This window comes from Ambystoma mexicanum, chromosome 12, assembly GCF_040938575.1.
Source record: "Ambystoma mexicanum isolate Mex_15411 chromosome 12, UKY_AmexF1_1, whole genome shotgun sequence".
NCBI classification, from domain to species: domain Eukaryota; kingdom Metazoa; phylum Chordata; class Amphibia; order Caudata; family Ambystomatidae; genus Ambystoma; species Ambystoma mexicanum.
The window spans coordinates 1,063,889,041-1,063,914,034 of record NC_090936.1 but is presented as its reverse complement, the minus strand read 5'-3'; the positions used below and the strand labels follow the sequence as shown (position 1 = coordinate 1,063,914,034).

General features: G+C 45.7%; 1 protein-coding gene across 2 annotated transcripts in view; it reads left to right on the top strand.

Annotated features, from left to right (window-relative positions):
• COPG2 (COPI coat complex subunit gamma 2) overlaps positions 1-24,994 on the top strand; it is a 621,430-nt gene that overhangs the window by 219,393 nt on the left and 377,043 nt on the right. For both annotated transcript variants that reach the window (XM_069629620.1, XM_069629619.1), the window contains 2 exons: positions 21-116; positions 20,362-20,605. In XM_069629620.1, the coding sequence (XP_069485721.1) occupies positions 21-116; positions 20,362-20,605 (340 nt within the window). The remainder of the gene's footprint in view (positions 1-20; positions 117-20,361; positions 20,606-24,994) is intronic.

The following is a 24,994-nucleotide window of genomic DNA, read 5'->3' as shown; positions in this document are numbered from 1 at the left end:
AGTGTTTTGTTGTGTTTCAGGTGGTGGTGGTGCAGGCCATTAGTGCTCTATGTCAGAAGTACCCTCGGAAGCACAGTGTGATGATGACTTTCCTTTCCAACATGCTTCGTGATGATGTAAGTGAGGACTTGATGTTTTGTGGGTCTTCCTCTGATGTGGAATACAGAGTATTTAAGAGTGAAGCCACTGTAACGAGGAAATGTTAACTGTGCCGTAGTGTCAGCAATGCAATATGATTTAAAATCTATTAAGCTATTTAATTGGCTCTGCTGTTGTTGGGAAAGATTTACTTTTTTTTCTTGCACCTTTCCCCTCCATAGATTGCTATGGGACTCCAGTCTGTTTGCTTATTTCTTAACCTTATTCTGACTTTTGGAGGTCAGTAAAATCTTCTGCTTGACTTTTCCTTTCCTGTTTTGCTCATTCTTATGGGGAAACCGACTACTTCCCAGGAGTGTCAGTACTGAGAGACTTTGTCTCTTTTTGAATTCTCGTGTTACAATTTACACACACAACCTTGCAGTGAAGTGCAGTTAGTATACTTGGTATCTTTATAAATAAAATTCTGATGGCTTTTGGTTACTTTGACGCTGTGTGATTTACCGTTTGTTAGGTAGCTTTTCCTTCTTGAGTGAAATTCTCCGGCATTTTTGCTAGACTATTGGAATATTGGACTGATTTTCCTGAGTGAGTGGGATCCCTTTTCCACATGCACACTCAGTCTTTTACTCTAACCTTGGAGACCCTTTTTACCTCTTTTTGGTACTTTATAATAGAGTTATGCTTTCTGCCATATTTTCTGGCATCTACATTGTATTATTGCAGCACTCAGCACTTTCTGTGCAGTGTTGTTGGGCGCTCCCTGAGCTTCCCTTTTTATTCTCCATGTGATAAGTTTACCAGGGCAGGGAATCCTTTTGTCCCTCCTGTATTTTATTTTGTGAGATCAGCACACCCCACCATATGTGGAGTGCTGAGGGGAAACATTGCCTCCCTTTTCTTACTGTTCCATTTATGTTTAGTTACTGTTCCAAGTTCATCTGACATGTTGGTGACCTTTTTGCACAACTTTTATGGACTTGTCTTCGCAGCTGCGGTAGTGGAAATGGGGGTCACCATTTGCCTAAAATGGTGGCTGTACCTTTTTTTTTAACCTCTGTTCATGATGACTTGTTCTTACTCTTTCTACCTGCCTGGGTGGTGGAGGTCTTGAGGGGACTTTTGTCTTTGGTGGGGTGCCCTTGGAAAACTTGCCATGGCTCTCTGAGTGCTTGAAAGGACTGGCAGCAGGGGAGGTAACCACAACTCCCCTGATCTTTGTCTTGCAGTTTTCCTGCCTGGAACCAGTTTGGATAGCCCCCCCCCCCCACATTTGCATGTAAGGCTTGAATGGTGATTGGTGGGCTCAGACAGTTTTCTTGCATAAAAGGCGAGGGTTCTGGAGCTGAACCTCAGTCGACCACTGGACTGAAGATCCAAAGAGGTATTCGTAGGAGAATGTCCCAGCAACTTTCAAGAGACTGCCAGAGCCATTGAGTGACGCTGATGACCCGACCCCAAATTCCGAGCAACAGAGAAGATCTCTTGAGAACTTCACCCCCTGGACTGGGGGGCCTAACCATTCTCAGGACTACATGCAGTTTGCAACATCCCACAAAGAGCTATAACCCAGCCCAGGCTGCTAACTCCCACTACCCTGGGACCTGTGCCATTTTGCGGTGCAACCTCTTGTGAAGCACGGTTCCGGCTAAGACCTTGTTGGCATCCTTCTGGGCCTGCAGTAACTTTACAGCTCCTAGACGTCCCTTAAACTGAGTCGTGGATCGAGAACCGAAGAGCAGTATACCGGATAACCGTCACTGACGCAAAGCCTGTGATGGGCTCCAACGCACCAGTGCCGCGAAGATCCACCACTGGGCCTCCCACTGCAAGAGTGCATCCATCTGTTTCTGCCAAAATTCAGTCTTCAGCTGCCCAAGCCAAGAAACCCGAACCGGGGACAACTGTCACCTCACCTTGGGGACCAGCCTGCTGCACAAAGTTCTTCATTGAAAAGGTACTGTCTCGAGCCTATGTACTTACCGTGGTCTTGCTGCACTGTTCTTGGAGGGTTGTAGATAAGCTGTTGGAAACCCTGAGTCTTATTGGTGTGAACAACCCATTGGGCTCTAAATTGCCAAACTAACTGCTGGACCCCAGAAGCAAGGAAAGTCCACCCAGTGTCAGAGAACCGCAGTGGTGCTATTCGCGAGAAGCTGAAACCGCGAAATGCTGCTAATCTGCAGTTTGCCCATTGCCTCTGCTTCCGACCTTCAAATCGTAGTGCTGGAGTTCCCAGACGTTCTCCCTCTTGTCCCCACGACTGAGGCCCAGGGACGACAGGATCTGCCATACTACAACAGGAACAAAAGCCATCTGGAACCAATTTCTTCAGACCTACGGTATTGTAAACGAAGGGGTACTTACCTCTTGTTGTGTAGCTTGCTAGCTCTCAGTTGAGGCTGCCTTTTGCAGAGGAGTTTGCAGCTTTGCCCTTCACAAGCCTCCCAGCTTGTGGCCCAACAGTGAGTTCTTTTTCAACAAAACCTCTCTATAACATTGTGCAAGACTTTTTTCTTACTTTCAAGAAGTGCCTCAGCTCCCCTAGACTTTGCTCAATTGACATTGGCTGTCCTGGCTCCCTGAATACTCTTCTAACCTCTGACTTTGTGTTTGATCTGTCCCGCCAGAAAGTCATAGATGACTTACTTGTATAGTTAGGGGGGGGGGTTCATCTACATTGCATTGGGGTTCAAAAGTGCTTACCTGTTTGAGAAACTTGTTAACCATTGTTTCTTCCCCTAACCTTTTTCTTTTTGACACCAAACTCATTATTGCCTTAAAAGTGCCAGTGATATCTCAATGTCCACAGTGTCCTAGCTATTGAAGTCACCTCAGGGTGTAAGAAGTGTCTGACTGACATCCCAAATGGCTATCTAGTGATTTACTGAAACTGCGAGTGTGTATTTTTGAAGTATATTTAAGTGTTACATATATGCTCCCTTCTAAAGAAGGCTTATTCAAACTGACTGTTAAATAAGTAATTGTTTAATCAAGAAACCTTGAGTAGAAGTGTTATTTGGATACTTGTCACTGTGAAACTCTGTGTTGCAACCCTACAGCACACTGACCCCTCTTGAGATCAGCCTGGCTGCTCAGTCACTCTACCAATTTGTGTAGTACATGCTCATACCAAAGGTTGGGTTAAATTGCCATGAGTACAAGGCGGGTGCAGTCTCCCACAGGTACTGCATACAATCTTGCCTAACAGTTAAGCAGGGGCTAATTGAAGTTGCAAGAGTTGATGGGATGTTTCTGTATTTGTGTCTGTAGTTTCTCACTTGTGTGTTGCTTTCCATTTGATTTAAAGTTGTGCTACCTTTTTATTTTACTCTGATATGACTGTGTAAATAGTATGTATGATTTATTTCTAAAGACTTATATACTGACTATTTTTCTAAATAACTGCTAGTGTGTCAGTGTTTCCTTGAACTGATTGTATGCTCTCACTACATCCCTTCTCCCTCCTTGACTAAGCCTGGCTGCTCAACCATTGCTAGCAAACCTCTGGGTAGTTCAGGCTAAACCTAAGTGGGTACAACTTTGTCACCCAAGGTGGTCTTTTGCAAGTTTTGTCACAGGCAGCAACCTGTGTAAAACTCCCTAACAAGGCCCAATAAATCATTGTATGTTTTTGTACTTAACTGCCTAACTTGAATTATTGATGTTGCTCTTTGGGGACTGTGACAAATAGACTGCATTTGTCCCTTCCCCCCAAGGGGGAACCACCCCCGTTGAGGCCAGGGAGGTGAGCCTGCTCTGCAAGACCCTCCCTGGGGGGCTGGGCAAGTGGGACCTCAGTGGGAGCGACTCCCCATTAGGGGACAAGTGCTCCCGTTCCAGTGCGGAACTGGCAGGATCAGCCTCACTAATCGGCATATGTGGGTCTACTCATTGGGAAGAAGAATGCAACATCCTTTTATGTGGCTGTAGGTAACGCTGAAGCAAAACCATCATAGAACATAAAAGATGTCCCTTTAGGAGTTTTGCGCTCAACCAAGAAGCGGCATAGTGGAGACTAGCCATGAAGCCTGTGACTTTCAAACAGGCTAGGATCGCCAAAGCGAGACACTGTGAGTCCAGCGAGCAAGGCACCGGGGAAACCACGGCCCGAGAGAGAAGAGGTATCCAGGACCTGGAGGTGGCGTGACCATGAGTGAATTGTGGTGGGCAAAGGCAATATCTTAAGAAATATGAAATCATAGCCCTAAGAGTACGAGACTGGAAGGGAAAGCACTAAAGGATCCCAGGAGAGACATTTGGGAGGAACCTGGAGGCATCCTCCCATCTATTCCCCTTAGATCCTCTTCTCAGGTGGCTGGGGAAAGGCCATTGCTTTTGGATCCTGACCCTTGGGGTAGATATGGAAGGATCACCTGGGTGGAGGGACCTTGGGGAGGGGGGGGTGAAGGATGTCTTCAGAGGAGACACAGTACTTCCCATTCTCTTTCCGATGATCCTTCCATCCCAGAAATCTTGGTAGGATATTGTCAAACCCCATCTTTTTCTTCCAATAAAAAATGACCCTCCGATATGTCCTTTGTATAAAGGGACAAGAATGAGATCATTCAGGAGGACACCCCCTCAGGTGAGCAGGTTAAACCTGCATCCACCTTCTCTGGTGTATACAGGAAAATGGCGGAGTGCTCCTTGCCCTCGTCTGCCTTTTGTAGGCTATTATCAATCTGCCCCTCTTTCACACACCCACACTGTCCCACATTCATATACCTTTTAAGACTGGGATGAAGAAGAGGCAACTAGGAGAAATGCACAATTTTACACACCACTCAGATACTGAGTCAAAGAAGAGGACTGTGAAACACTACTACCATGGTCGGGCATGTCCCACTAATTGGTGTCAGGCAAAGGACTTGACCTGCAGCCAGTTGCAAGGCTACAGGTGTATACGAGTAGAAACAAGTTGGAGGCAAAGAGAGATCTGCCTGTGGCGGGAGAGCTGCCTGGGGCAAGAGTCCCGCCTGGAGGAAGAAACCTGCTTGGGGAAAAGAACGAAGCATCCCAGTATGAAGCAGGCTGGAGAGGGGCTGGTGGAAAGGTCGCTGAGTGCTGCAGGAGAGCGAGAGAGACGCTGCAGCCCGAACAGGCTGTGAGAAGGTCTGGAGCCCTGCAGAATCATGTGCTGTGTGTCCCCCACTGGAGCTGGGGGACACTGAAGACTCCAGGCAGCCATCAAAAGCAGCAGGAAGGTTCGGAAAAAATGAGCGCTGCGCGACAGAGCTCCCAGCGAGTGAAAAGGGAGCGATAGACCGCAGAAGAGAAAGCCGAAAGCACCCGGAGGAGCTGCTGGTGAGTGACAGGGAATAGCCACGCCAGGGTGCTCCAGGTGCTAGGTTTGGGCAAAAGGAGATGCCAATCAGTGGAAAACCCATAAGAGGGTCGGGAGACCAAAGGAAATATTTGTGACTGCTGCAAAGTGTATAATGCCTTATTTAAAACCAAACTAAGGAAAAGTTATACAAAGTATATAAAGTATTGCACGAGTGAAATTAAAGTGATGTCCAATTTCGAATACAATGAAAGCAAGAGGAAAAACATTGGACAATTTGAAAATATGAACCAAATGAAGGCCAGTAACAAGGGCTGAAGGAAGCAACTGAAAAGCAAATGATGAGCACTATTGTGAAGTGTGAAAGCAAGGTAGTGACCAGGAAAGCACCCCACGAGGTGAATGGTGTGACTCACGTTGCAAAGGCAAGAAGCTACCAAGTATAAAAATAACTGCAAGTGGACATTTTACACAGGTTCAAAGAGGGAGCCTTTGTTGACAAAAAAGTCCAATGAGAACAAGTGAAAACAATGTGCAGGATTCCAAGATGGCTGGCAGCGAGTGAGGACTTGATGTCCTGCTCTCCATCCCGGGACAAATAAGCAGACTGTGCTAAAACATGGGTTGGCGTGGGCTGGACACCATAACTTCGTGGCAGTGGAAGAGGCACAGGCTGCTTTGCCCCGAAGCTCCAAAAGATAAAGAAGTATGTGTCGGAGGTGGGGACCTAGAAAGGGGATTGCGGCTCAGGCAACACAAACCTCCGGGGACAAGCAGGGTACCGGGGGGTCTCCAGGAGGTTGCCGAAGTCCGGCCAGGTTGCTGGTGAGCGCACAGATGTGTGGTGAGGCAGACTGGTGCAGAAGGCCGCCTCTGGACAGGACCCGCCAAGATGTTACGGCAGACCCAGAGCAAAGAGAGGCAACCGCGGAGGAAGGCTGCAGCATACTGGAGACCCGGGAGGTGAGTGGGGGAATCCCCAGAGTCTCCTGGTGCAGTGTGTCAGGTCCTAGTTCTTTATTCCTGCAGGAGTGGATGCTAGCCCACCAGACCCGCTAGACCTGCTCACAAAACAATTAGTTAGAACAGTTTCTGTATAGGCAAGCCCAAGGGGAAAGGGGAAGTGGATAAAATAACAAACTCTGGTCTCTCCTGATCACCCTTGTCAGCTTCAACCTTTTCCAAAAAGCTATGGATCTTCTGACCTATAAATGAAAGCCGGTAATCATAAATAACTTTCCTGCCCAACTCATTCTATTACCAACAGATGTCTAAACCCTCCTTAATGCCCAGTACCTGTGTGGCCTTTGCCTGATAGCTAAAAGGCTCCTCAAGAAATGTGTAGCAGAAGGAACTTTCACACCCCTCTTCCACTGTTCTTTGACAAAACATTCCTCTTCTTTCCTCGAAACTCCTTTGAGTCTGGTTTCCCTAAACGTAGAAGTCCTTTGACTATAACTTTTTTAAGCTTAACTTATTGGTTTACATGTCTATAGTCTTTCTTTGCTTCAGTAGATCTAAAATCTTTTCAAAAACTCAAAATAAAACTCCTTTGCTGCTTGTCTGTGCTATGCGCGAATCGCGGCTGCTGCCGGTGACTTGTTGCCTTAAAAACACTCACTGAACGCTTTGTCTGCTTCTCCGATGAGCGCGACTCTTGCGCCTCGCTGGCGTTCTGAAAAGGAGTTGCTACATGGCACCAAAAACCTTCTCCTCGGAGCATGACTTCCGGGAATGACGCGCAAAAAGGTCCTTTACTATAAGTCTGTGATTTCTCCTACCGCAGCTCTCACACGGGCTGAGGGGCTGCATATGCCACGCACTAGATTCTAGTTGATTAATCCTCGCGGTCCTCAGTTAATACGTTAGTTTGCGATTACGCACAGAGCCACTGCTTTCTCAATATTTAAGTACTTGAGTTTCTTTTCCTCTTCTGTTACTTCCTTTTCTAAGCGCTTTTAACTATGAACAGTCAAATTGCTAACATCTTAAAACACAGCAACTATATTTGTTATGTTAATTGCGCTTATAACGCGCCAAAGCCCACAGGCATCCAGGCGCCAAAAGATAGAAGTAAGAAGGAAACGGAGCTGGAGTTAATCTATTTAAACAGGATTGTCTTCAACAGTTTATGGAAGGCAAGATGATTCTCTATCTTGCGCATCTGTGGTGAAAGGGAGTTCCAGGCTTGAGCACCTCGGACATAAAAGCCCCGCCCTAAACCACAAGATCTTTTTACCCGAGGCAGAACTAACAGAGAGCCATCCGAGGATCGTAAGCTTCTCCTCTGTTGGTAAATGTTGATCTTCTCCTTCAAATATAAAGTAGCGTTTCCAAAAATACACTTATGACATGTAGTGAGCATTTTAAATTGAATACGGGCAGCCACTGGGAGCCAATGAAGTTGTCTTCTTGCCACACTAGTGGGTTCTGAACTTTTCATCTGAAAAATAATTTGGACAGCTGCATTTTGTGTCTTCTGCAGCTGTTGGATATTAGCCTTATTAGCTCCCCCCAACAGTGCGTTGCCATAGTCCACACGAGGTAATATTACTGCTCCTACAAGTTTTATGCGGTTTTCTACTGATATTAATGGGGCTACTTGTCTAAGTACCTTTAGATGGTAGTTGGTGTTGGTAGAAATGGCTGTAACATGTACCTCACTATCAAGACTCTCCTCCATATAGGTACCCAAAGTCTTGACTTTCTTCACGATTTTAATTTGAGCACCTTCTATCATAAAACATTTGTAGTCTTGGCTTAGTTTGGATTGAGCGTGCTGGCAGCCGAAGAGCATCAGCTCGGTTTTGGCAGCATTCAGGCAAAGCCAAATGGTTGACATCCATTGTTTTATGATGTCATATGCTTCGGCTACCGTTTGTTGGTCAGCCTCGTAGTTCCCAGTTATGTCCAATACCAGCTGGAAATCATCTTCATAATTACAGAAAAAGATCCCTAGAGATTCCAACTCGACACATAAAGGAAGAATGTAAATATTGAACAACAGGGGGGAAAGACATGCCCCTTGGGGAACTCCACATGTTATGGTCTGTGTCTCGGAGGCACAATCACCCCAATAGACAGGAGACTGACGACCCTCCAAGAAGGATCTAAGCCAGGAGATGGCATTTTTAGAGAGTCCACCTACCAACGCCATTCTATTGAGCAGAATTTTATGATCCAGCAAGTCAAAAACTGCCGGCAGATCTAGTAGCATCAGCAGCCCCGACTTGCTGTGTTCCAGTTTACCTAACATGTATGTTTGGAGATCCAGTAATGCGGTCTCCGTTTCATGAAAGGTTCGGAAACCTGATTGCTTCACGTGCAGTATGCCAGAGTTGAGTACGTGGGATTGTAGCTGCGTAGTCGCTGCCTTATCAATAAGTTTAAGAAAGAATAACGTGTTTGCGATAGGTCTTAAGTTGGCCACATCCAACTGATCCAAGCCTGTTTTTTTTATCAAGGGGGTAACGGCCACATTTTTAATGGAACCTGTACGAAAAGAGGACCTAACAAACCGACAAAGAAAAGGAGCAAACAGTTCTCGATGTTCCAATATATGTTTTGAGGGGAAAACTTCCCCTGGACAGTTTGTAGGGTGCATATCTTTCAGTAGCGTCAGCATTTCGGCTAAGTGTATTAGTGGGATTGGCTATTTTAGATGTTTCAGGTGTTGGCGAGGGATTTAACAAGGGAGAAATTAATATTTCCTGCTCGATTTTTCTTTTGCGCCTTCAGCAGTTTGTCTGCAAAAGCCTTCTGGACTCTACTACAGTCATCTATGTTGGGTTTAATAGAAGGATTGCAGACAATGGGTTTCTCCCATGTCCTGAAGAGGCGGAAAAGTTCCTTTTGTTTTATCTCCAGCTTGGTTAATTTGAGCGTCGTAAAAAGATTTCTTAGCCTCTATGGTCATCATTCTATAACGCTTTTCAATATGTTTCCAGGCCAACACATTTTCATTTGTTTTTATGCCGTGTGTGCTCAGCCTGCCTTTTGCTGATTTTGAGTTCAGCCAGTGCAGGAGAAAACCACTTATGACTATTGGGCAAGTCTTTTATCTTTCATGGGTACATGTTTATCTAACATTTCTAACATAACATCATTGTAGACATTTATAAGTCTCTCAGGATCATCAGAGTCATCTGTTTTGCTTAAAAGTGATTCCACACTATGAAGTGATATTCTTAAAATTCAATAATCTAACCGTGTGTGCCTTGGCATGCACTCTTACAGGTTTAAAGGGGAGCCCAAGGTGACATGTCAGAAAGAGGTGATCCGACCAAATACATGGAATAGTGGAGATAGGCCCAAATTTGACGTTTCCCCCACCAACCCAGTCTAGGATGTGTCCCTTGTTGTGTGCGTAGGTTCAGTATTATAATAGGTGATATGGTGAGTATTCATCATTTTTTCCAGGAGACGTGCTTTCTTGTCTGCCTTGTCATTTTTCCATAAGTTAAAGTCGCCCAATATGACCAACCCTGAATTCGTGGTCAACGTAGGAGCAATCGGCTTAACTAAATCATCATTAAAGTCGCATACGTCCCCTGGCGGACGGTAAAGTAAGACCAAGTTCAAACTGTAGTTAGGGTTTGCGGACAGTTTCACATGAATATGAATGATATTGCATCCAGTGCACTGTATTTTGGCCTCATAAAACCCCAACTGCTTTTTGCATATTATGGCCACTCCCCCACACCCCCCGATGATATTCTCTCTGTTTCCCTAAGAACATATAGCCGGGGGGGGTTACCTGTTCTATGGTTGGTCCATGGCTTCCGTGAGCCATGTGCCCGTAAGGCACATGATATCTGGCTTATGTTCTTGAATATAGTCATGCAGTTCCGTACATTGTTTAACCAATGAACGAGTATTTAGCAAGGTAATGGTTAATTCAGTGTCTACACTGGCATTTCCCATAGTGTTAGCAATACTATTTTGCTTAAGTTTGTTCGCTGTATCATTAAGAGTAGGGTGAGCATTTTCTGCATTGTTGGAGGTTCCCTTGGACTGTACCATGGTATCCCCCATGAGTTGTAAATACAAGGAAGAAAGTGCTATACCTACCCCCACAACCGTTTTGTAGGAGAGTGGGCTGCAGAGCTGCACAAACGCGCACGGACCTGCACAGACCTGTTTCTCGTTCGCGCCTGTGGACGAGAAAAATGTGCGCAGGAACTACAATGCCGCTGGGTATTGTAGTCTATTTACCCGCTTTGCACGTGTGCGCCGAGGAACTCTGTTAGAGCACACAGAAAAGCAGCAATAAGGTACACACTTTTTTTTAAAACGAATAAGAGTGTGAGTAGCTACACTAACTGTTTACAATTTCCGTACAATTTCAATAATACACAACTAAAGTAATTAAAACAATTTAAAAACAATTTAAAAGTACTCCAACGGCAACTAACCATCTTCAACTATCTAAGTACTCCAGCAGCAACTTTACATCAAGCTTGGTGGCTAGCATATGTTCACTTTTTCTCATGGAAATAAATTGTTTCTACACTTATCCGAGTCTTTCTGCTGGTGTCCTAGGTTCTCTGCTCCCTCTGATAATAGTTTTTAGTTTCCTTTTTTTGACTTCTGAGATTAAATTCCTGGAGCTCAAACTGCTGTGACCTGCTCTGGACTCAAGTTGAATGAAAGGCAGTTTAAAATCTTAGATAAGATTCCAAACAACCTCATATCCTCCCAAGGCCAATCAGTGCTGATGGTCAGAGTCTCCATCTGGTGTCCTGCAATGAGAGTTAAGGGAAAAATACTGTGTACTAGGAGAAGCACCACCCTGCTATCCAGACGTAATGAATAACTTGCCCCCTACTTCCAGCGCCAGCCTTAGACAGCCTGACTCTCCCGTAGACACCATGATTGTCCATCTTATATGTGAATGGTAGGGAACTCTGACACAGAGAAACAAGGGAGAGGAGAAGGCATGAGGACTCTGTGAAGCTGGGGTGAGGTGGGGTTCGATGGGTACCGGGCGCCCGGACTGGCACACATTGATTAAATGGGCACGGGGGGAACAGAGGAGGCCAGGCCCGTGGGGTAAGTGTGGCTGGTAAAGGTAGCTGCAGGAAGGCGGATAAAGCATCCACCCCCGGCAAACCCAGGAAGCAATGAATGGACGGGGCCAGCAAGGAAGACCTAGGCCTGTGGCCCGGCCCTACTCTGGAGAGTGGTGGAGTGGGGTCCCGTGAAAGGGAGCATCCAGCCGTGGTGAGGAGCGGCCCCTGAGCTGGGGGCACAAGGCCTTGAAGATTAGGAGGGCAATCTCCCGTCCAGAAGGACCCAGGGAAGAGGAGTCCAGAGGGGGCCCATCGAATACAAAGGGCCCACTAGGAGAGCGAGGAAGGAACTGTGCTGAATACAGAGAAAGGTCAACAAAGAAGGTGGAACATCATTGGCGGGAGTGAACTCCAGAAGTCAGAAGATGGTCCTCAGCAAAGAGGATCTTAAGGAGTGTCTCGGAGACTTGGACGGGAGAGTGACGACTACCTTTCAGGACCAGTTTGTGTCAATTGAGTGAGGAATTGAGAAGTTCCCTGTAAGAGGTTAAGGGGGAGTTGTGTGCCTAGGAGACAGGGTGGACATTACAGAACAGGGTCTGTCAGATATCTCGGAGGAAGTGAAGCAAAATTATGAATTACTGGAGCATGTGGCTAGTCTGCCACAATTTGGAGGTACATACTGAGGGCCTAGAGAACCGGTAAGCTGGTCCAACATCCGGGTGAACGGTCTAAGCGATACGTCCAGGACTCGCAGCTGAAAGGCACGATTCAACAATGCTTTGGGAGCTTAATGTTAGACACACAGCCAGATGCAGTGGGGATCGATCGAATACATAGTCTGGCCCAGAAGGAGGGAGCCAGGAGCAAGGTACAGGGAGGTCCTGGTGACCCTTACCTCCTATAGTCAGAAGGAGAGTATTATGCGAGCATTGCAGTGAATGGTTCACAAGTCCAGCTATTCCAGATCCTGACGCTGACTACCCTGCAAAAGCGTAGGGCTATGGGATCGGTGACAAGGGCCCTCATCGCGAAGCTCATTCCGTATAAATGGACCTTCCCATTTGGCTTTCTGTTCTTCATGGAAGGAACGCAGCATCGAATACCATTGTGTGCGGAAGGCCTAGCGTTGATGCGACAACCCAAGCCCTCATCCCCAAAAGGGCACAGACAGTGGGTATGGACCAAAGTCTGGGGGAGGTTCGGGGGAACGGAGGTACGACTGAAGGGCTCTCCGGGGCATGCTACAGAGGGCACATGTTGAGTCTACGAGGTGGGACGAAGGTCCTGGGAGGAGTGTAGGGCGGTCGCAAGGAGGTCATTGAATCTCACAGGGGGTATAGTCAACCTCCAAATGAGTGTACCCTAGGTAGTTGATTGGTCCTGAGCCTTGGGGTGGAACCCCAGGGATATCATAGGATCTCTTGGCCAGACCTGGGAAGGATATTAGGGGAAGGTGGGGAGAAGGGGGTGGAAATGTGGATGGACGTGTTCCAGGATGGGGGGGGGTTAGCAGTTGGGGGGGGGGGGGGTGTTGGCAGCAGCAGGGGAAGATTGTGGTGTGTAGGGGACCTAAGGATCACAATAAGCGATGAGAGCACATTTACCCCAGTACAGGGCATTCAAGATACTAACGCGAGGGGGCTGAATTTCCTGGTGAACCGTAAAAAGGTGGAGGTACAAATCAGCAAGGGGAAGGTGAGGTCATAATGCTACAAGAGACTCCGGTAAAGAAAGTGGATAAGCAGGTTATCCGGTTGAGGCACTTCTCACGAATTTACCAGGCCAACGCCCAGGGGAAAATCACAGGGTCTTAATTGGACTGAGATAACAAACCATAGCTGACCGGAAGGGTAGATATCTCCCTGCACGTGCAAATCGAGCAGGTGACTTTAGCAACGGTCTATGCACCAAATGTGGGGCAAGATGGATTGTCGTGAGGCAGCAGTTAAATTAGAACGATTTGCGGTAGGGGATATTATTCTTATGGGGGATTTTAACCTAGCGTGGAACTCGCAGACTGACGGGAGTGCCGGGGCACACAGAGGGGCGATGGGGCCGTCGCTAGCCCTGATGCAAAGTTTTGATAACATGGATCTGCGCGATCTCTGGTGGACCAAGAGGGGAGAGGAAAGGGGTTACATGTGTTTCTCGCATGTATACCAATAATTATCCAGAATAGACTCTATTTGGTTGGCGGCAAACCTGACGGGGGAGTTAGCGTAGGTGGATCTCTGGTAAGTTTTGCTTTCAGACCGTGGCCCAATACTGATGTCGATAAAGAACAAGGGGGGGGGGCAGCGAGGGCTGTTGAGCTGGACATTCCCAAGGGATCTCCCGAATGATAAGGTGATGGTGGAATCGATCAGGGCCAAGATAGAGGGGTATTTTGCCACCAATGACCATCAAGATGCCACACAGGAAAGTATCTGGGATGCCTTTTAGTGATGCTGGGGGAAATGATAGCCCTTGGGGCACAGAGGGAGAAACAGATGGGGGGGGTTTATGGAAAGAGAGTTGGAGTCCCAACTGAGTACAGTCTTGCAGGCCATAGTGGAAAAAGGACGAGGGCCCTATACAAGAAATTGAAGGAAATCGGGGGCCAACTGGATCTGCTGTGGCAGAGATACTACGTAAATGCTATTAAGGCGAGTAGGTTACTAGCCAGGCAGTTGAGAAGGGCTGAGGCGGAGGCATACTTTCACATGCTACCGGTGCTGAAAATAACATCCATGGAAAGGGAGACATTGGAAGGGGACATACAGGAAGAGGTGGAAGCAGAGATCCAATCTCTACCAGTGAACAAAGCGCCAGGGCCCGATGACTTCTCAGCGACATTTATATAACATAAGGTAGCTGCCTTTGCAGATGATGTGCTAATGACCCTGACACATCCGGAGACATTGATACCAGCTTTAGTAGCGAAACTGGAATTAATGGAACGGGTATCCGGCCTTAAAGTTAATTAAAGTCCGAATTGCTAAGCCTAGGGCTCCCTCAGAATCGGATGGCTGCCCTACAGACTTACTCACTGTTCGTAATGGAAACGTCTAGCATAAGTTATCTAGGGGTGAATATAACCGGCACAGTAACCCAGTTGTATAATCAGAACTTTCCAGATTTGATTTGTCAGGTGAAAGTAGACCCTGGGAAATGGGAACCATATTGCACATCTCTTGGTTGGGTCGGGTAGCTATGTTGAAAATGGTCACGCTGCCGAGGGTACTGTACTATTTTCAGGCTCTTCCAATCCAGGTCCCACACTCCTTTTTAAGGGGCTTGAATAGGAAAATGTTGAGATTTGTATGGCAGAATAAACACCTGAGAATTGCATTGCAGACCCTGATGGCTCCCAGAGTGGAGGGGGAGGGCGGTGGGTCGGGGTCCCGAACTTGATGAAATAATATGAGGCTGCCCAACTGCGGGTAGTGCGAAAATGGTTCTCGGGACATAGAACCAAGGCATGGGCGAGGATGGGTTGGGCAGTGGCGGGGTCTCCCCTGGAGGGAATTCTACGGCTTCGAAGGCAGGACAGACCACAGAATACCTGCAAGAGTCGGGTACTAGAAGTAGTGTGCAACATATGGGATTGATTGTTGGCTGTGGGAGCTCACTCTACGAAACCGTCCCCAATATTAAGCAATCTGCAATTTATGCCGGGGACGGTACAGGGATTGTTTAGGCAACTGCACAAAGTGGGATGTTGAAAACTAGGGGATATGATGCAAGGGGTGGATTTTCTCACGTTTGAAGAGTGCAAATACCAGTTGGGACTCTCGGAGAAGGACAGAATGAGCTACTATCAACTGAGGCACTGGATAATGAGCCCGGAGATAAAAAATACAAGCAGCAGGACAACAGCTGACACTCTTTGACAAATGCATCACTATTCATAATGGGAATAAGCAAACAACATCTAGGCTATACTCGATCCTAATGGAGTCGGACACCACTCCCAAGTGGGGTTATATGAGGCAATGGAAGGCCACGCTGGGGGAGAATATCCCTAGGGAACACTGGGAAAACCTATGGAGAAACATCCCTAAGCTAACGAGATCAATCCAATTTAGAGAAGCATGGTATAAGGTTATGGTGCAGTGGCATCTCATACCGGATAGGCTGCATAGAATGTACCTAGAATCCTCACAAACCTGTTGGAGGGAATGGGAGATTGGAAATGCATGTGGTGGGAATGTCCGGAATTGCGTCCCTTTTGGGTGGAAGTTTTCACTCAGATTAAGTCAATGATTGAGTGTGTGATGTGGCGCTGACTTCCAGGGAATGGATGTGTGGTCTTTTCAACCCAGCAATTAAGCTACTGGTCAAAACTCATTGAAAAGCCTTTATGATGATGCTGATGGCGGCATGGCCGGTGATGGCAAAAAAGATAGAAAGATGGACACCCACCAATAAGTCTAGAGTGGCTTCAGAAAATGTGGGGGATACTAGCAATGGAATGAGTTGCCTACAATATACAAGGAGAAGCAGGGACATTTCAGCAAGATTGGGGAATGGCCCTGGAGTATCTACGAGGGGGCTATATGAAATAATGGTGCCCACACAGTTTGCACAAAATGCACATTTCATGATTTTAGTGCTTTTCTAGAAGTTGTGGGGGTTTATGGATATACAGAAGACGCTGCTGCCGGTGGGGGAGGGGGCAGAGGGGAGGGTGGGGAGAAGGGGAGGAGGGAATATTAGTGTGCATGCCTAAAAATGACAATAAAACACATTAAAACAACAAGTGAGTGCCAGGGGTTATCGGTTGCGCGTCCTGTAGTGGGTTCCAGTAACCTCTAATTGGAGTGAACCAAGGAAGAAAGTTGGTTCTGAAGATGTTGTGCATATGAAGTATTGAAGTTATTCATGAAAAGAATAGGCTAAGTGAACAGTTAAAAAGCCTGAAAGGTTGTGGGTTTTCAACACTTATTGAAAGTCAAGAGAACTCACTGTTTTGGACTTGGGGAAGGAAACCCCGAGACCCTTTGGAACTCTGTTGAACTTGGGGAAGGGAACCCCGAGATCGTTTGTTTGGAACTGTTTTGAACTTGGGGTAAAGGGCTGAAATGCAAACAAAGAGCTGGAAGAAGCTCTGAACTTTATTTGGAACACTATTTCTTTTGGTGCTGACATCCTTACACATTGTTTAGCTTTAGTTGTGAGGGTAAGTACAAGTTTTGGACACAGACAGACTTTGAAGTTGAACTTACTGACTCGGACTATCCTTAGTTTCTTTAGATATGGAAATCCCACCTTCACATTGGGTAAGTTAGGCCATACACTATCCCGACATTTGAGTTAATTAAAGTGTTTTATTTGAACATTTAATCTGTTTTCTGTGTCTTGCTTCATGGTGCCTTCACACATTATACAAGGGGATCAAGGAGCATGTAAACCAATCAAGGGTGAATTGAGAGAATGTTGGGGAGAATTCTCAGAAATGTGCTTATTCCGCTCTAGCGTAGAGACCCCCAGCTCTTTTGCTGGACTAGGCCTTTTTCATTTTTACCTTTTGAGACCCTTTTTTCCCCACTCTCTCTCATGTATTTTCATTTGATTTTTAACTGTTTCTTTTGGTTTTTGGAGTCTGACAAACTCCATAGGCATCTTTTGACATTGTAGCACACAGCACCTTCAGTGTAGTGCTGCAGGGAAGTCATTCAGATTTCCCCAAAGGATTAAACACTGTTCTCTTGGATAACTACTGTTTCCAAGAGCAGTAAAGTGAAATTGACTTTACTTTACAATTGTGACTTTCTAGACCCAGCACACACTATCTTACAATAGGGTGCTGGAGGGGTTACTTCGTATCCCCTTTGTCTAACTTCTCATGTAACAATTTTATGTTACCCTTTCTGCGATTAATAGCTGGTGGCTGTGGTTTACCTTTTACTACCGTGGTGTCTTTACCGTGGGCTGTTTTCACAGCTGCAGTAAAGCACCCTTGGGTGCCATTTTTGGCAAAATGGTCCTGGTCTTCTTTTCGCCATTTCTCTGTAGAAAGGTCCTTCTTGAGATTTACTCTGCAGGTTTGGCCCCTTTGTTTGTTTTGCCTTTGCCGGGATTCACAAGTGAAACCTGCCTCTGGCTCCAGGGTGTCTGGTGGGGGGCAGGAGGTGAGGGAGGTGCCCAACACTCCCTGTGCTTAATCTCCTAGGAGACAGGAATGTACTCTTAGGTGATTAGCCAGCTGGCTGTCCGGCAAGGGCAGCCACCCTGCTGGGTGACTGACAGCTAAACTGGAATGAATGAGAGAGACCTGCATAAAAGGCAAGGCTTTTTGGCTTGGAAGGCAGAGTCGACCACTGGACGAAGAAATCCGACGAAGAACTTGAAGAGGACGCCTGCTGCAATTTCTGGACCGTTGGTTTGCCTGGTGAAGCCCTGCTGCTGTGCTGAAACTCCAAGTTCGCCTCAACAGAGAAGCCCTGCAAAGACGACTTCTCCCCTTGAGTTGGTGGGACCAATCGACTCCAAAGTAAGCCACCTGGACATCCTTCTCCGAGCTGGTTGAATTTCCATTGCAGTCGCTGCTGGAACCGAATAGCCAGGGAGCGGAACACCAGTTTGTGTGCGTTGCTTTTAAGTTGGCCAAGAACTCCAGGACGATCCTCCGGACTCGCAGGAAGCAGGACCGACCGAGTCTGAGCCCCCTTAACAGAGTGTGGACCCCAGAAGCAAGGAAGGTCCACCTCGACAGCCAAGAACCGCATGTTGCTGTGAGCGGTAGACGCGAGGATCTGAAACACTGAAGTGCTGGTTGCTATCAGTAACTGTCCCATTGCAGTGCGGGAGTCCCGAGAAGTCCTCCCTCTTGTCGTTACGACTGAGGTCCAGGAACACAGGATCTGCAGAGCTGCGCAGGAACAGAAGTCATTTGCTGCATTTTCTTTTAACTAAAGGTACTGTGAAAGTCTTAAGAGTACGTACCTCTTGTTGTAGATTTGCTTCTACTGCTCACAAGTCTAATGGTTTGTGGCCCTACATTGATTCTTCTTTTTCTTCAAAGACTTTTCTTACTTACCCCCAAGAAGTGCTTCAGCCACATAGACTTTTGCCCATTGACTTTGGCTCAGGCTGTTTCACTGAAAGAGTGTTCTCTCCTCTGAACTGGGGGGTGCCTTTGCCTGCTTAATAATATTTGAGATCTCTTGTTTGTTCTAATAACCTTTTCTTTGACACCCATCTCAGTGCTGTTCTAACTGCTAACAGTGATATATCAATGTCCAGTGTCCTAACTATTGATGTCACCTGAGGGTATAGGAAGTGTCTGTGTGGCATCCCAAATGGGTGTTTGCTGATTTAGGAACTAAGAGTGTGTATTTTAAAGGTATTTGTGTGTTACTATTATATTGCTCCCTTCTAATGAAGGCTTATACAAATGACCGGTAAATAAATAAATTGTATTATCAAGAAACCTTGCGTCTTAGTGTTTGTTTGAATACTTGTCACTGTGAATCTTTGTGTAACCACTCTTACAGGTCACATTGACCCCTCTTGAGATCAGCCTGGCTGCTCTACCATACTACCAACCTGTGTAGTTCAGACTTGTACCAAAAGTTGGGTCCTATTGCCAGGAGGCTAAGGTTGTTGTAGTGCACCCAAAGGGTACTACCCCAAATCTTTACCTAACAGGACAGCTAAATTTGGAGGTACCACCTTTGATGCTCAGGGTCCCCTTCTTTGGAATACACTACCAGCTCGGATACGGCAGATCCAAAGCTACACTGTGTTCAAACGGGCCATAAAAACTCACCTCTTTAACCTGGAATAACCCGCTTATAATTCTTCCTTCCTCTTCTGCCTTTTTGTGTTTGTCTGTTCTTGTCTCGTCTTCATGTGTGCCTTGAGGCCCATGGGCATGTGGCGCGTAACAAAAATTTAAATAAATAACAGACTATAAAACAAGAGACCAGAGTATGCAAACGTATGCAAAGACTCATTGGCCACAACATATCCTTAAAGAAAGCACACAACCCAGGAGTGTTGTCCAAGAATTACTAATTGTGTTATCTGCTGGCACAACTGGTGAAGCCAAAGCTAAATATTAGCTGCCACCAGCGTACCCCCTAAAACCAATGTAATGCGATAAAATCCCCCCTAGGGCAGAATGGGGTGCCTTATGGGCACCCAATACCATATACTCTATGGATGTAGTGGCAGGGGAACTTAATCAGATGTTCCGCTGACCACCAAAATAACAATAAACCCCCAAAAATAAACGGGGGGATAAACAAAGAGTAGGGAGTCCCATACAATGAGACTGCGGAACCCCCCCAGAATTGAATTCTGCCCTTTCATTGTGTAACAGGAGTACTTATTTTCCTAGCATAAACTTGTAATATATGTCCTTATAAATGACGTTTGATGGGTAAATGGCCCTCACCAGAGGATTGTGCAAAAATCTCCTTAACGCTTGCCTTCCCTGAAGATATATTACTATTTCTATCGCATCTTTGCATGGACCTGCCTTTGTTAATAAATGCATATCTTAACCACCCCCATTGTCTTAGTTTCTGTTCACTCGGCAGACATGTCTTCCACTAGGTGAACCAGGGAAAGCTTACAGAAAACTGTTTAACTGTGGTTCAGTCTTTTTCATCTTGTGAATATAAGGCTGAGAAAAACCACCCCAAAAGATGTAGTACAAAATAGAATCCATTTTAATTTGTGAAAACAGTCTACCTCATGCTTCCAGAAAGTCAAATATATAGAATATATGCATGAAGATGTTACTCATAACAAAAGCACATTCTGAATATGAATAACATGATTTACATTGAATCAATGAGCACCCATCTAAGCTAATGAGGGGATGGGTAAATCATGCCAAAAATATGCATTTGTATTGTTTTTGGGGTTGCACAATTTGAGGGTGTTATAACTCAAATATACTAATTATTTTTAATTTTGTGACACTGCTTGGTCAGCATGCGTTATAATCTTTCTCTCCTTTTTTCCAAGGGTGGCTTTGAGTACAAGCGTGCCATTGTGGACTGCATTATCAGCATCATAGAAGAGAATCCAGAGAGCAAGGAGCCAGGATTAGCTCACCTATGCGAGTTCATTGAAGACTGTGAGCACACAGTCCTAGCAACCAAAATCCTCCATCTCCTGGGACGAGAGGGCCCACGGACACCCTCCCCTTCAAAATACATCCGCTTTATTTTCAACAGGGTGGTGCTGGAGAACGAGGCAGTGCGAGCCGGTAAATGCTAGATCTACAAATTGTATCTGAAATGTTTGTTTTCTCCATTCAGTATTCTTTGTATAAGCTTGAACACCAGAGGATTCATCAAATTGTTATTGTTTGATATACAGATTTTATTGCTAATCGCATAATCTGTACCAACACCCTGTGTTCAGGGTGACTCTTGAAACAAAACCGTAATTGGGAGTCCACAGGCCTATCTGCTGCTCTGATATCTGCTTGAGCAGTTGTGGTGTCCCTCTTCGAAAATCTGTAAAGTTAACCTAACAAAATTCCTAGAACTGATTGTACCACCTTTGTACCAAAATTAACATTTTATGGATCTTTTATTCAAAGCTTTGCATGAAAATCTAAATGTCATGAGGGCAATCGGGATTGTATGTCAAAGGTGCTCTGATCATTGATAAGATGATGGGGATCTGCTACAAAGACCTAAAGGACACCAGTAGGTAGAGGTGTGTGATGAAGTAGCCCCATTGGTGACTAAGTTCAGGAGAAAACCTAATCCTTTTGCGTTCATGATCTTTTGACCCTGTGTGCAGAGGCTGCCAGAGGAGATTGGTGAGAGTGGTGGCGCAGAGCCATAGTGAGCAGGACAGGCAACTGAGAGCTGTACAACAGAGAAAACTGGACATGTACCAAGGATCAGTGGCTGTTAATACCTGGCATTCATCCATTTACTCCTGTGGCAATATATTCTGCTCTTATCTAATCTTTGCTATTTTTCTGCTTTCCATTTTCTCTATGCCCTGTCTTACTCCAGTTGCTTACCTCATCAAGGCCCTTCTGCTGGTAATTATGATAATCTCTAATATATCCCCCGGTATATGACTTATTCTGTCAAAATTACTCTTTGGAGCACACGGTCACTTCGTAATAAAGCTCTCTGTATTAGATACCTCCTGGCGATTTCACCTTCTTTGTCTCACTGAAACCTGGCTCTCCCCATCTAATGGTGGTATGCAGTGATAAAATCGCAGCAAAAATGTCGCCTGCACAAAGAATCGTGGCAAAAATGCAGTGGTTTCATCCGTTAAAGGTGTACCCCATTAAGGGGAGCGGGGGTGTGTCCTTCTCACCTTAAATGGTATAATGGGTACCAGGGTTGTAGGGGTGTCCCCCGCATCCTTTACATGGTTTGCGGCGGCAAAACCACAGCCTTTTTGCCGCAATATTTTGTGTCCACGCCCATCTGGGCGTCGATGTGGTGTTGGTATTTTATCATCCTCCCCATCTTGTTCTATTCCTGCCGCCCTTTACCTCCATTTGTTCTCATCTTCTAAATACCATTACTCTTTATTTTCTCACCCTACTTTTGTTTTATTTTTTCTTAGTCTCCCTCCTTGCCCTATTCTTACATTCTGTGATGACCTTGATGCACTTTTATCCTCTTCTGACTCCCCATTATTTCTTGTGGGAAATTTAAGTTTGTACTTATCGTCTATGCACTCTAATGTCCCTCTTAGCAGTTCTGGACTCTTATTCCCTGCACCAAGTGTCGCCACCCCTACCCTCACCATTCTGGGTCGTCCCTTATTTTAGTTTATTTATTTTTATTCGTAGAGCGCACCAAGCCCTGGGGCATCTGGGTGCTTGTCTTACATGTTACAAAGTTGCATACAGTTTGTTACATACAGAGACGTGGAAAGGCAAGGTGCAAAGAGGGGTCATAGAGGGCTAATTACATAATTTACATTTTCACATACAGTATAGTTACATGCAGGTCAATATAATACAGTGATTGCAATGATAGCGCTGGGACGAGATACAAGCCAAGGATGGGTGTTGTCATGGGGAGCTGCTAGTATCGTGCCCTTGCAGCCACAGCTTTACATTGTTTCTGAACAAATGGTAAGAGTGTTCAGATGTTAGTATAATGGGAAGAGCATTCCAACTTTTGGCTGCCAATACAGGGAAGCTAATACCTCCTGCTCTTTGTAGATTGAATCTGGGGATTTTCAGGCAATGTGTCTGTGCAGATCTGGTGGGGCAAATTGGTAAATTGCGTTAGAGACTATCGGTCAAATACTTAGACTCCATGTCAGCGAGACACTTATGTGTGTGAGATAGGGTGTTGAGTGCAATTCTTTGATAGGTAGCCAGTTCAGATTGCGTCTAGTTTTGAAGATGTGTTGTGATCTCGGGATATTCAATGCTGATCTAATGGCATTATTTTGTATGACATGCATCTTGTTTATGTTCTTTTGGTTAGTTCCCAGATATAGCGCGTTACAATAGGAGAGTTTTGAGAGGACTAATGCTCTGGCTATAGCAATGCAGTTTGCAGTGGTGTTGAAAGGTCTGCATGTGGTGATCAATTTGCAGGTGTAGCCTGTGGATACCTAGGGTTTTTACATCCTTGGAGATTTTAATTATGTTCCCGTCAAAATTGAAGGAGGAAAACTGTCAATCTAGTTTAAGATTTGCTGGGGATCCTAGGAGGAGTAACTCTGTATTATCGTTAAGACAGAGTCCATGTTTAGTCATCCAGGCTTGCATTATGGGGTAGACGTCATTCAGGGTTTTAATGTCCGTGGCGTGGTCCTCCCGTGATAGGGATGAGTAATTGGGCGTCATCTGCATAATTGGTATAGGTGACACCCAAATAGTCAAGGTGGTCGAACAAAGGCTTTGTAAACACATTATATAGTGTTGGGGACACAAGAGCCGTGCAAGACTCCACAGATAACAGATGTTTGCTCTGCGGAAGCTGATGGTGCAAAGACCCTCATGGATCTGTTGTTTAGGAATGACTGCATACAGGTGTTTGCTTTATCAGAGGATTGAGCGGCAGACATTAGATGGTTGCAAAGGACTTTGTGGTTTACTAGGTCAAATGCTGCAGATGGATCCAATAGGAGGAGAAGGGCAAGTTTGCCTTTATCTTTGATGGCTTCAATTTGGGTCTTGAGGTCAATCAAGGCTGTTTCTGTACCATGTCTCGGTCTGAAGCCTGATTGTCTGAGACCAGGAAGGTTATTTGATTCAAGTTGCTTTAGAATCTGCAAGTATGCTGCTTGGTCTAATATTTTCAAAGGAAAAGGTACTGTGGTGATTGGTCTGTAGTTGGATGGATTGTTTGGACCTTTTTTAGTATCCTTTAGGTTGTTGAGTACAGTGCTAGATTTGAAAGATGCATTGATGAGGGATGTAATGAAGGACGCAAGTTCCTTAGCTGCTTCATTGATGATGGGAGCAGGGCAGATGTCACCCTGGCATTTGGAGGGTTTTAGTTTAGTGGTGATATTCTCATCCCCTTTAATAGAGAGGGTGGGGAAGTTGAATTGGTTGTAGGTGTTCCGGTCTGGTGTGGGTGGAGTAGGGGCAGAGGCTGCATTAGTGATGAGTTTTTTAGATTCTATTTTGCTTTGTAGCATTGAGATTTAATCTTGTAATGCTTTCTGAATATTAGTACACCAAGTGATATCTTTGGTGCAAGTGTCTGGCGGTGGGGCAGGGTATTCAAGCTCTTTGAGAATGTTAGTTCTTTGGTGCTAGATTTGACTTTATTGATGCAATCATTATAGGTGTCTTTTTTTGGCCTGGACTTTAGCCTCTTTATAGTTGAGGGATGCGAGTAGGAAATTCTTTGTTGACACCCGAAGGGAGACTTTTCCAGAGAGCTTCTGTGTTTCTTTTGAGCTTCTGTAGGGATCTGAGGTGCGGGGTGAACCACGAATTTAGATGCGCACAAGGTTTGGATTTACGCGATTTTAATGGTGCTATCGTGTTAATGGCATTGAGAAATGTGCGGTTGTAGAGGTCAACTAGGGCAGTGGGGTCGGTGATTGATGTCGATGCATTGAAGATGGGCTGTAGTTGGGGAAATAGTTTCTCAGCAGTTATATTGCGTTTGTTCCTGGTGCTCATAGGTGGGGCAATGATTGAGCTGCTTGCCTTCCTTTATGAAGAATGAAATAAGTTGATGGTCTGAACGTGCACACGGTGTGTTGGACACAATGTTTATGTCGCAATTGAGGGTGGTTAATCAGTCTAGGGTTCTGCCAGTGTAAGAATCCTAGTTCTGAAATTGTGTTAGCGAGGGAGAGTGCCTTGGGATCTTTGGGGTCTTGAAAGCCTAGGTCATCCAGGCCTGGATGGCGCAACACGAGCTTTGCCTCAACGACGATAAGACCGAGCTCCTGCTCCTAGGATCCGCCTATCGTCTTAACAAACATGACCAAACTTACAAGGCTTTCACTATTTTTTTGATAAAACATTTTATTGTATTTTATGACGTAAACAAAACAACCACGAGGCAAGAGGGTGATAACGGAACACCCATAAGGTAAAGTACACAAAATTAAACGTTTAGAAGCACTCCAAGACAGCACCTTCAATTGCAAGTTCACATAGTGTTTTCAGTAACACAAGCCACCATGGCCC